The 12,706-nt window shown below is 44.6% G+C and overlaps 1 protein-coding gene across 10 annotated transcripts in view; it reads right to left on the reverse strand.

Annotated features, from left to right (window-relative positions):
• The window catches only part of SUSD1 (sushi domain containing 1), a 284,906-nt gene that overhangs the window by 171,176 nt on the left and 101,024 nt on the right, over window positions 1-12,706 (reverse strand). For all 10 annotated transcript variants that reach the window (XR_006196008.1, XR_006196009.1, XM_042913636.1 and 7 more), the window contains exon 13: window positions 2,882-2,978. Coding sequence is in view for 8 of the 10 variants with exons in the window: in XM_042913636.1 (XP_042769570.1) it covers window positions 2,882-2,978 (97 nt within the window). In the remaining 2 variants the exon portion in view is untranslated. The remainder of the gene's footprint in view (window positions 1-2,881; window positions 2,979-12,706) is intronic.

The raw sequence follows: 12,706 nt of genomic DNA on the forward strand, positions 1-12,706 counted from the left end.
AACACTTCTCTAGGCACTAGAGGCATATACAAAACTGCACAAGAAAAAGTCCTTGCCCACAGCGGATCGACAGTCTGATGGCTCCAACAGGTAGGGCACTTCAGTTTGAACCTGTACTGCTAACGCCACATGACATGGGGTGAGGGATCTCAAGTTCTCGCTGAGGATGGACGCCAAGTACATCCTCTAGAGCTGGGAGAAGTTGTTACAAGTATGGCCGCCCTGAGCGTGCATGCCATAAAGCCGATCTAATCAATGCTCTCCACGTGGGCAAATAAAGCCCAGCTGGGCCAAGGGTTCAGCAGTCACATGGAGGCTGGCCGCCTACAAGAGTTAATGGGCTAAGTCTGCAAAACGGCTCTAATCACATGGCAACCTAAAACGGAACTCATGTGATCTGCATTCCCTCCGGTTCACAGACTGATACCAAAGTTCATGTGAAATAAATGAGAAGGAAGGAGTGCAAAGTCACCATGAGTTAGTCTAGCCTGACAATATCCTGAAATAGCCTGAAAGGGACAATGTCATATGTGCATTATGGAACTGTTCCCTAGGTGTGGACAAAGAGGCACACCAGCAATCTACTCTCCTTTTGTGTGTGTTTATTATGGTTTATCCCACCAAATTCAAAACCTGTCGGTGAAAGGAGGTGTCAGCATAAAAACGCACTGAGAATGAATCACGACTTCTTTTTTGTTCCCATCTCTTCAGTCCTTATCTCCTGCCTCTAGTATAGCACGTGTCTGAACACCTGCTTTCCCGGTCAGGGTTAAGAGCAGGGATTTAAATGACTGACACTTATATCCTTGCAAATCCTTACACAGTTCTTTGGCTGTGACTGACTCCCCACTAACATTTCTTGAGTTGAAATTTCAGTAAAGAGGAAAAATATGCATCAGTACCAAATATGATTGGGGTCATTTCCAAACCATTAGGCCACATGATCTATTTTACCAATAAATATACACTACCTGCTCCACATTCCTAAACGCCCTACCTCTTCCTTCCTAAAAGTCCATGGGTCACTACGTTAAGAAAAGGGAGCCCCCCACCATAGTAGGTGTTGGACTTGGAAAATCTCCACCCAAAAACCCTAGGGGTCCCAGAGTCCTGATTTCCACAAAGTCTGGGCTCACTTTCCAGCAAAGGGCTTTCTCCAAAAGGTACAAAGTAAAGCCTGCAGGGCAGTGAGCTATCATCACCACCACTGTAAACATTTACTAAGAATCCACTCCCTACAAGGGAACACGTGTAACAACACAGTTTCCTGGAGACCTGAAGACATTCCTATGAATCGTGGCTGCAGGTAAGAAAGTAAATAGTGCAGCAGCTCCATGCTGCCCACAAGCTCCTCTTCAAATCCACCTTGTCTTTCCATGTAGATAGTGGTGTTCAAGTGCAAGTTCAAGGCATACCTTTGGTTCTGGACATTGCCCATTAGAGGCACCAGTCATAGGACATAAAGCAGTCTTCCCCAGTTAGCATGATCATAATCAGCTGAGTTGCTTGATAATTATACAAATTTCCAGCCCCTGTCCCAGACCTACTGAATCGAAATCTCCAAGAGTCAAGTGCGAGAATTTGCACTGCTGATAAAGCACCCCTAGGTGATTTCTAGAAGTTGGCAAGTGTGGGAGACACTAGCATTAAGAGAACCCGGGAACAGGCTGTATCATCTGTCCAAGATCACCAAGCTAAGGAGGCAGCCATGGTCCCAGAGCCCAGCTCCACCAAGTGCCCCAAGCCACTGCCCTACCCCCAATGATGCACAAAGCAGACTCAGGCCTGTCTCACACACTGGCAAAGCTGCTGCCCCAGCTCAAACCAGGTACTCAGGGAGAGGAAATCACCCCACTTGCCTTCTGGTAATTAACCCTGATGACGTTAGGGAAGCAGTTGTGGCTGTTTGGAACATGACTGTTCTGGAAAGACTTCTCCCCTCTTTCTCACCGCCACCCCCCCCCCCCCTTGAATGACTCACAGATCTCCACTTCCTGTTTTGGAGGCACTGGAGAGCACATTAGCCACAAAGATAGACTGTCATTTGGCTTTTCTTTTTGCCTTACGTAACTATTTGGCCTACATATCACATTTACTCTTGCAAGTTCTCTCAGACAGTGATATCATAACTTCTGTTCTCCTTATAGCAACAGAATTGCAGTGCCTTCCAGTAACTTGTCAGAAACAGAACAATGTGGGCAATAGCCATCCCAGGAAAGACCTTTAAGAATTTGCTGCACTTCAACTAATGGAAAGACAGGAAAAGCCTAAGTTTCATTATATATGGACACACAGATTGGGACACCTTGGTGGCTCAGTCAGTTAAGCAACCAACTCTTGATCTTGGTTCAGGTCATGATCTCACAGTTTGTGGGTTTGAGCCCTACATCAGGCTCTGCACTGGCCGTGCAGAGCCTGCTTGGGATTCTCTGTCTCCCTCTCTCTCTGCCCCTCTCCCAGTCACGCTCACTCTCTCTCTCAAAATAAATTAATAAACATTTTTTAAAAATAAAGATAAATGGGGGCACCTGGGTGGCTCAGTCAGTTAAGCGTCCGACTTCGGCTCAGGTCATGATCTCACGATCTGTGAGTTCAAGCCCCGCATCGGGCTCCATACTGACAATACAGAGCCTGCTTGAGATTCTCTCTTTCCCTCTCTCTCGCTCTCTGCCCCTCCCATGCACTCACTCTCTCTCTCAAAATAAAACAAACTTAAAAAAAAAAAAAAAGTTTAAAACAATAAACGAATATGAGGCCCTGCCTATACTGCCCCAATAATTTGAGCACAACACCTAAAGAGAGAGCTCCTCAATTAAACCAAAGTTTCCAAAACTCTCTATGAGGATCCCTGGACAACCATGGAGAAGGGGGCACTGCTCACCTGATCGGTCCATTTTTCTCCTTGGCTTTCCTCAGTCTCAGACGTGGTAGAGGCCTTCCATGCACTGTGACAAAGTCTACTTCTGGAAGGGGAGGCTCTGAAAACAAGTCAAAAAGAGGAAAAGGGTGTGATCAGGACAAATGGAAGCATGACCAAAGTGGTCCTAATGGGGGCCATCAAAAGGAAAGTTCAAATGTAAGGACTGATGAGCATTTTCTGACATATGCTATAACACGAATGAATCTTGAAAACATGACACTAAATGAAATAAGCCAGACTTAGAAAGACATTGTATGATCCCTCCTACATGCAATATCTAGAACAGACAAATTCATAGAAGCAGAAGTAGATTGGAAGTTGCTAAGGACTGAGGGGTGGGTAGGCAAGGGGGAGTTAATTGTGTAATGATCAACAGAATTTCTGTCTGGGATGATGAAAAGATTGTAGAAATAGATAGTGGTGATGATTTACAACATCATGAATGTACTTAATTCTGTGCCAGAAAACGGTTACAATGGTACATTTTATGTTATATATTTTACCACAGTAAAGTTTAAAAAAAAAAAATAAGCAATTCCCCAGTGCTGACAGGGTGGATACAGTGGGCCTTACAGTTAACTTGGTGGACAGGTTCCAGATATGCTGGGGAAAACCAGCATATCAGACTTCTAGATCCTTCCCAATCACAGACCATTCTGTCCTTCTTTTGTTCTCTCCAGCAACCAGGTTTCCCAAATAGACTTTCCACTGGGAGGGGACTATGTTGGCTGACACCAGTGTTCTAGTATCTAACTGATAGCTACATTCACAGTATGAAGGCACCGGCCGCCATTGTGCCTTGTGGGTAACACAGCTGAGATGCACTGGGCACTAACTAAATGTACTAGCTGTTTTCTGCACAGGCCTCATCTCATATGATCTTCTCAACACTGCTATCAAGTGGATGAGATTTATAGAGGGAGAAAGGAAGAAAGACAAAGAATAAAATATGAATGCCCCCCCTCCCAACCCTGGCCTAGAACTCTGTTACAGTGAAAGTGAGGAGTAGGAGGCCAAAATAAACACTCAAGACTCTATTTACCCAATTAGAAAATAGACTTGGGGTAGAAATTTCCAATCCAAATTATAATAAAAACTTAGACCTTCCTAGATAGATTTTAAAGCACTATCATGAGGGGCACCTGGATGGTTCAGTCAGTTAAGCCTCCGACTTTGGCTCAGGTCATGATCTCACAGTTCATGAGTTCAAGACATTGGGTTCTGCGCTGACATCTTGAAGCCTGGAGCCTGCTTCAGATTCTGTGTCTCCCTCTCTCTCTGCCCCTCCCCTGCTTGCACTCTGTCTCTCTCTCTTTCTCTTAAAAATAAACTTAAAAAAATAAAATAAAATATGATAGTTGCCAGAGGGAAGGGGATTTGGGGGGTAGACAAAATAAGAGAAAGGGATTAAGAGGTACAATATTCTAGTTATAAAATAAATAAGACATGGGGATGTAATGTACAGCATAAAGAATACAGTCAATAATATTGTAGCAACTCTGTATGGTGACAGATGGTGACTGGATTTATTGTGGTGACCATTTCATAATGTATATAAATATCAAATTATTATGTTGTATACCTGAAACTAATATAACTTGTATGCCAATCATTCCCCAATTAAAAAAAGCTCTGGGGCGCCTGGGTGGCTCAGTCGGTTGAGCGTCCGACTTCGGCTCAGGTCACGATCTCATGGTCCGTGAGTTCCAGCCCCGCGTCGGGCTCTGTGCTGATGGCTCAGAGCCTGCAGCCTGTTTCAGATTCTGTGTCTCCCTCTCTCTCTGACCCTCCCCCGTTCATGCTCTGTCTCTCTCTGTCTCAAAAATAAACGTTAAAAAAATTTTTAAAAATTTAAAAAATTTAAAAAATTTAAAAAAAAGCTCTAACAGGGCGCCTGGGTGGCTTGGTCGGTTAAGTGTCCGACTTCGGCTCAGGTCATGATCTCACAGTCCGTGAGTTCGAGCCCCGCGTCGGGCTCTGTGCTGACAGCTCAGAGCCTGGAGCCTGTTTCAGATTCTGTGTCTCCCTCTCTCTCTGCCCCTCCCCTGTTCATGCTCTGTCTCTCTCTGTCTCAAAAATAAATAAACGTTAAAAAAAAAAAAATTTAAAAAAAAAAAAAGCTCTAACAAATATGTCATTTATACATCATCAATCAACACCTTTATTAGCTACCTTTATACATCACATACCATGGGAGGCTGGAAGAAACAGCCATGGAAGACACAGTTTCTGCTCTCCAGGAGTTCAGACTCTAATAGTGGAGACGGTTTCAGAAACATGCAGTGCTCAGAACCATGAGAAAGTTATACACAGGGTGTTGTAGGAGGTGCAGAGGAAGGACACCTGAACAAGGGCAGGGGGCGCCGAGACCACAGAATGCAGAAATACATGTATACAGGGGCAGGAGGTGGGAGAGAGGGCAGAGACAGAACTGCAGCCCCACCAGTAGTTCAGCGTAGCTGAAAGGCTGAGCCCCGGTCTGGTAGGCAACAAATGGGAGGTGTGGATAGAGGTCAGATCTGATGTCCTGGCAATAGAATGAAGTCATTTACAGATTTCTTAGCAGATGTGTATTTTAGAAAGACAATTTAGGGGCAGCTGAGTGCCTCAGATGGTTAAGCATCCAACTCCTGACTTCACCTCAGGTCATGATCTCAGAGTTGTGAGATCAAGCCCCGAGTCAGGCTCTGAGCTGAAGGTGGAGCCTACTTGGGATTCTCTCTCTCCCTCTGCCCCTCCCCTGCTCATGGTCTGTCTGTCTCTCCCCCAAAATAAATAAATTAATTAATTAATTAAAAAAAAGAAATATTAGGGCACCTAGGTAGCTCAGTCAGTTAAACATCTGACTCTTGGTTTCAGCTCTGGTCATATCTCATGGGTTTCCTGAGTTCAAGCCCTCGTGTTGGGCTCCACACTGACAGTGCAGAGCCTGCTTGGGATTCTCTGTCTCCCTCTCTCTCTTCCCCTCCCCACTTGTACTGTCTCTATCTCAAAGCAAGTAAACGTTAAAAAAAAATTAAAAAAAAAAAAAAAAAAAAAAAGAAATACAATGTAGACAGCTGGTTGAAGGAGGAATTGAAAAAGAACCGAAGTACCAGTTGTCCAAAACCTTGTTAAGATGTGCCTGAGGTCTGAAGCAAGTGACAGCACTGAGAATGGAGAAGAGGGGGCAGGTGGAAGAGACACTCAGGGAGAGAGAGAACAGAACGTGGTGGAAGATAAGGAAGAGGGAAGAATCTGGGCTTTGGTTTTGACAACTGAGTCAGCAGTGATGTCATGCAAGGTCTGGAAGAGAAGTTCAGAAGCAGCTCGCTGACATGCTTGTGGAATTGTCCAGCCAGCAGTTAGAATGCAGGTCCAGACAGGAGCAAACCGTGGTGGTGCTTCAGAATCAGCCGTCGGTAGCTCCCCGGGGTGATGGGGTAAATGCACCTCAGCACCGACCACTAGGATCCCCAGGCATCTGATACCAACTGGAAGAGTGAGAGCCCCAGTAACTTTTATTAAACAGTGCCAAATCTAGAATTCCTTCCAAAGTCACCTAGATATGGCCACATAAATTACATTTCCATAAGCTTGTGGGATTGCTAGGGACCCTGGAAGGTGACCTGGAACAGCCCCTGCTTACACAGTCAGGGTCTCACAGGCCTTGGAGGTCTACACCGTTTCCAAGAGGTGTGTGTTCCAAAGAGATTCTGAAACTCACGCCCCTGAGGAAGACGACTGCCAGGTTCCTACAGCCGCGATGGGGAGAGGAGGCTGAGGTTTGAAAAGCCTTGGCCAGGTCCTCCAGGGTAATGTGCCCCTTCCAGTCTGAGAATTTCTGCCCTCAGCCCTTCACGCTAACATTGAAATGCCCTTTCATTTGTGATGTCCTGTTGTCACAGTAAAGCAAGTGCTTTTTATCACACATTTCCTGTTTTCAGCCCAGAGGGGGATGAACTGTTCACTCTCTGTGTGAGAACCTTCCTCGGGCTCTTTTAAATTTTTCCTCTGTTTGCTCTTCTCTGATTAATAATTCCAGTTACTCTAGTCTTTTGGTTCACCTCTTAAGACTGCCCAGTTTTGCCCCGTCCTCGGTACAAGCAGAACAAAGCTCTAGCTCAGCTGGGAGAAGGCAGGCCCACAGAAGGAGCTGGAAAGCCACCCCTGACTGTTTCATGCTACACTGCCCTTTGCTAGTTTCATGCCTGCAGTTAGTTCTAAATGTGCCACTGCCATCCGGCCAATTCCATCCACATGTGACTTCCAGACTGCTTTCTGTTCCAAGACCTTCCCCACCTTCTATTTTAAATAGGCTACTTTTTTTTCACTCATGTAAAAGCCTGAACTTCATTAGGCGAGTTGTTAGCCACATTTCAAGGTTAAATAATCTTAACTTCCAGCCATGTTTTCCGAGGTGCTATTCCCAGTCCCGCGCCCCACCCCACCCCCTGCCCCCAGCTGGTGTCCTGGGTAGATGTGCTTTTCTTTACATTAGCCTCATTACTGATTTAAATCAAATCAGACCCAAGGCCAGAAATGGGTCATGTCTGGGCTGGAGAGTATAGTTCTTCCACCCTGGGTATGTAAGATGGGGGAAGACCCCATAAGCAAATGACAAAGGAAAATACGGGCACTGCCATGTGAGAAAACTCTGGAGAGTAAGGAGAAAAGCAGTGAAGGAGAATTTTCCCTATAAAATATTAAATATAGCATAAAATTACAATAATTGAAATAGTATGGTACAAGCCCAGGACAAGCAAAGGAATGGAAGAAATTAGAGAGTCTAGAAAGAGATCCAAACAAATAAATGAGAATATAGTGCATAGCACAGACAGTCTTTCCAAAGGTGGTATGGGGGACACCTGGGTGGCTCAGTTGGTTAAGTGTCCGACTTCAGCTCAGGTCATATTCTCATGGCTTGTGAGTTTGAGCCCCGCATCAGGCTCAGTGCTGACAGCTCAGAGCCTGGAGCCTGCCTCTAATTCTGTCTGTTTCTCTCTCTGCCCCTCTCCCTCTCGTGCTCTCTCTAAAAAATAAATAAATATTTAAAAAATAATAAGGTAAAAATTTAAAAAAAAAAAGGTGGTGGGAAACTGGCTTATCATTTAGGGAAAAAAAATACCCTGTAAATTTAGCCTTATACTATATATCAAGACAAATTCCAAATGGGTCTAAATTTATAGGCAAAAAGCAAAACTATCAAGAAGCATCAGAGAAATGGCTCAGTCAGTAGAGCATCTGACCCTTGATCTTGGGGTTGTGAGTTCAAGCCCTACATTGGGCACAGAGATTACTTTAAAAAAAAAAAGAAGACGATGAAGCATTAGACAATATTAGAGAATAAGAATTGATCTAATTTCAGGGTGGGGGAAGGTTTTTCTTGGCATGACCAGAGGCAGAAACTATAAAAGAATCAATAGAATTGATTACATGAAATGTTTAAATGTCTAAAATGTTAAAAAAGAATACTGACAAGAAAAATAAACAGTAAATAACCCAGGAGGTGGGTTATAATATGTATAACAAAAGGTTAATATCATTAATGTAGGCAAACTATTAAAATCAGTAAGAGAAAGGAAGTAATATAAGTGAAAATGTGTTAAAATTCCTCTAACACACCAACATGAATAAAAAGAACGGAAAAGAAAATTGAATCTGTGCCAAAACTAAAGCCCCAACTTTATGCTATAAATTTCAAGTAAATACAAGGAAATGACACACATAAATAAATACATACAAAGACACCGCGTTGGTTCTTTTTGAATCCTTAGCACCTCCCCAGCAGATCACACTGCACACTTGGGGAGGCATGACCAACTGAAACTGACAGCAATAGAAACAATGGTAGCTTGCACCATAAGTCAGCAGCCATTACAAGGCTGGCTACATTCCCCCTATCGATGAAGTTGTGAGACTTGGCCTTCCGGGGAGAAGGAACAATCTTCTCTTCATCTTTACATCCCCCCTTCAGCACTTAGCACAGGTCTTTGTACATAACCAGTCAATAAATATCTGCTGGGTTAAATTGTTAAATCACCCCATGCCCCTCCCACACTCTTCCACCACACACAGAAACTCTGGTTTTTACGCTTCTGGTGTAAAGAAATGTTCTCATTCATATTTGGTAAAAGCTAACGCTAATACAAGAAAATAACACACCCAGCCTATTTTCCTCTGCGGTGTATCATCTTGTCTCCATGGGGCCTAGGTCAGGGTGTGGATGCTTTCAGTGAGGGGAACTGGGAGATACCCATCCCTACACAGCCATTCACTTGGAGGTTTGGGATTTAGATCTGCTAGAAAGTAGCTGGGAGAGTTCAGGGGATGAGAGAATAGGTGGCCCATGGAGGTAAGGAAGGGCCATACCTTCCTTCTAGTCTAACATTACATACCCAGATGTCAAAGAACTTGTGTCCATGAAAGACTCTCAGAGAGTCCGGACAAACACAGGAACAGCTGGGATGAAGGCCAGTCCCTCTCCGGAACTCTACTGCAGCTTCTGCCCCCTGGGAGCGAGGGGGACCAGCAGGAATAAGTGTGGTACCCTGGAAACAGCCCAAGGAAATAGGGTTCTCAGAGGACACAGGGGTGCACTGTCCTTGGAAAGTCTATGGGTAGCCAACCATGGACGAGAAGCCTCTGGCAGAAGAACTCAACAGACTTGGTCCTGTACAGTGCTTTCTGGGGACACCCAATAGGAAGAGAGGAGATATCAGACGTGGGGGCTGTGGCTTCTAGTCCTGTGGGGGAATCAGAGCTACCCTGACTAGACCTCTCCATTCTCTCCATTAAAGGGACAGTCTGCTAATGCTCAGGACATACCTATGTTTTTGATTGCTTTCCTGAATATCTGAAAAAAGTACATTCTCTTTTTCTTTTCCCGAATGCAGGCAGAGATGGGAAATTTCCCATATTAGTTTCCAGCCTTGGTACTAAAGGGCACCTTGGGAAGGAATGGTTTCCTTGACATCCTTTCTTCCCTTTTCTCCTCCAGCATTCTTGATTCTATAATAAATATTCAACCTCAAATTATCACCGTGTTGTGTACACAAGTGGTTTAGCTTTACCTTTCCACACACATTTGTTTTCTCTCTCCCCCGCCCCCCACTTTCCCCTCTCTGGTTTTTTCTCTCTCCCTATGGGAAGACAAGCTTTCTGACTTGGCTAGAAAATAGCATAACCAACGTGTGAAAGCTCTTCTGACTCTGGGTCTACACCAAGGATGGAGTTTGCTCTTTACCCTGTCCTAAAAGGAGTGTAAGTAGTGGAGCTCTTCTGAGGAATTCAGCTCACTGGGCTCTGCCTGAGGGAGCCTGTCAGCCCTGAGGCACAAGCCCTGGGAGAGGACCTGGTCTCCCCACCTCCCCTCAGACCAACACGCTCTCCTTTTCTCACTCCAACACTTTCCTCTGCCCTTCAACGTGCCTAGAACTTGCACCCTCCTCTGAGGTCAGCGATATATTTAAAGCACTACTCTTCATCCTGTTCCCATTAGGGAGATTTAGTTTAATGTAAGGCATTCGGAAGGGAAATTCCATTCACTTTCCTTCTGGGAAATCAGCTGCTGAGTTTTCCAGGCCCAAATCCCTTGCCTCGCATTTCTGGTAAGATTGAAAAGTTCAGGATTTTATTGAAACACAGCCATATCTTAGGCAATCAAGGCATACCTCTTCCTATCAACACATAAGGCTCTCTTTTTTCCCCTTTTATAAAAAAAGAGAGTTTGGGTGGTTTTTTGTTTGTTTTTTACCTTTTGAAAAGATCATAACAACTTGAATTTTTCACTTTTTTAAAATTTCAAATTCTTTAAAGTAGGGTAGAGTTGGAAAATATGCAGCCGTTGTCACAAAGAACTTTTTGAAGGGTCTCAATGGACTTAAATAGCTCAACAGTGTCCCCTGGTGGCCATGAGAACAGGGCGCTTCAGCTAAGGGGGCTATAGTTAGCCTACAAAACAAGATTAAAATAAATGTCTCCTCAAGAAGAGACTCCCTTATCCAACTCAAAAAATTTGAAATACTGATTTAAATCAGCAGTACAAACCAGCCACACACGGTAAGGACCACAGAGCAGGAAACTAAATAGGTATTCATTTGACTAAGTCACCACAGAGAGATGCCCAATTGGACATTACTTCTCCTTCCAGCCTAAAACTTAGTAAATTCTTTTTTTTTTTTTTTTGAAAGCCTTTCTTAACTCACCAGCCATCCCCTCAATGCTAATACCACGCAATGGCCATTCAGGGTTTGTTGTGCTATGTGCCAGCACTATCTTTACATCTCTGCCTTCAAGGAGCTTAGTCGGGGAAAAGCAAATAAACAAGTAAACTAAAAAACACAAATTCTGGGGGTGCCTGGGTGGCCTAGTCGGTGAAGCGTCCGTCTCTTGATTCAGGCCCAGGTCATGATCTCATGGTGTGTGGGTTCAAGCCCTGTGTCGGACTCTGCACTGACGGCCTGGAACCTGCTTGGGATTCTGTCTCCCTCTCTCTCTGTTCCTCCCCTGCTCTTGTAGCCTGCCCCTCCCTCCTTCCCTCCCTCTCTCTCCCCCCGCCTCTCTCTCTCTCAAAATAAATAAACGTTAAAAATTTTTTTTTAAATACAAGTTCTGAAAACAAGTTCTATGATGAAATTCACACAGGATAAGTGGAGAGCGAGTGATGGGGTGGAGACGGAGGTTATTTTTGAAAGGACGGGCAGGGAGAGCTTCTTTAAGGTACTGGCATCTGAGCAGAGACCTGGATGATTATAAAGAAGCCATGTGCAGAGTGTGCACCAGGAACAGTAAACAGTAAATGGAAAGGCCTGGATGCACAAACAGGTTTGACCCATCTGAGGAACAGCGAAGAAGGCAGGGGGGCAGCAGATGCTAGCGAGAAATAGAGAGAGCAGAAATGAAGTCAGGGAGGCAGGGAGCCAGACTCCATGCCTCATGGTAAAACGTGGATTCTATTCTAATGCTAATGCAAACTCATTGGACGGTTTTGAGCTAGGGATGACACATTCTCCTATACATTTTTAAAAGATCACTCTGACTTCTGAGTGATCTTTTTAAAGTTATGGTCTCACCATACTTGGGAGTGGGGGTGAGGGGTGGGAGACTGACAGGCACCCGTGAAAGCAGAAAGACCAGTAAGAAAGTCAGTGTAGGAGTCCAAGCAAGAGGTTGCTGACTTGAATAAGGTTGCTTTGTGGTGAAAGTGAAGATGGAGAGAAGTGGGTGGATTCCAAGTATATTTTAGAAACAAAAGCAGAAGTTGGTCGGGAAGGGTAGAAGCTTTTTCGCCTGAGCAACAGGTGAACAGGAATGCCAATAACCAAGATAGGGAAGCCTGGACGGAAAATGGCTTTGAAGGTGAGAGGAGAGTTGAGAAATCAAAATCCTCTTGGACTTGTCAATTGGGTGTGCAAGAAGTTGTTTAAAAGATGACTGGATATATGAGCATGGCACTCAGGGGAGAATCTGGGACTAGGATACATATCTGGGAATCCTCAGCATACAGGCAATATTCTTAGCTGGGCAGAGGGGGTAGATAATGAAGAAAAAGGAAGAGGAACAGGCAGAGAGGGCATCCGTAAAAGAGGACTGAGCAAAGAGGAGCCAGCAAAGAGGACTGAGAAGGAGCAGCCAGTGAGGCAGGAGGACCTAAAAGCCCAGAGAAACTGTATTTCAAGAAGGCAGGAATGACAAATGCCATGGTGGGGGAGGGGGTGGGGGGGCAGGAAAGGGAATAAAAATTAAATAAAAACAAAATTGGGCAGCGGATTTTGCAAGATGGAGACACTTTCAGTAAAGCAGTGT

The sequence above is a fragment of the Panthera leo genome, chromosome D4, assembly GCF_018350215.1.
Source record: "Panthera leo isolate Ple1 chromosome D4, P.leo_Ple1_pat1.1, whole genome shotgun sequence".
NCBI lineage: Eukaryota > Metazoa > Chordata > Mammalia > Carnivora > Felidae > Panthera > Panthera leo.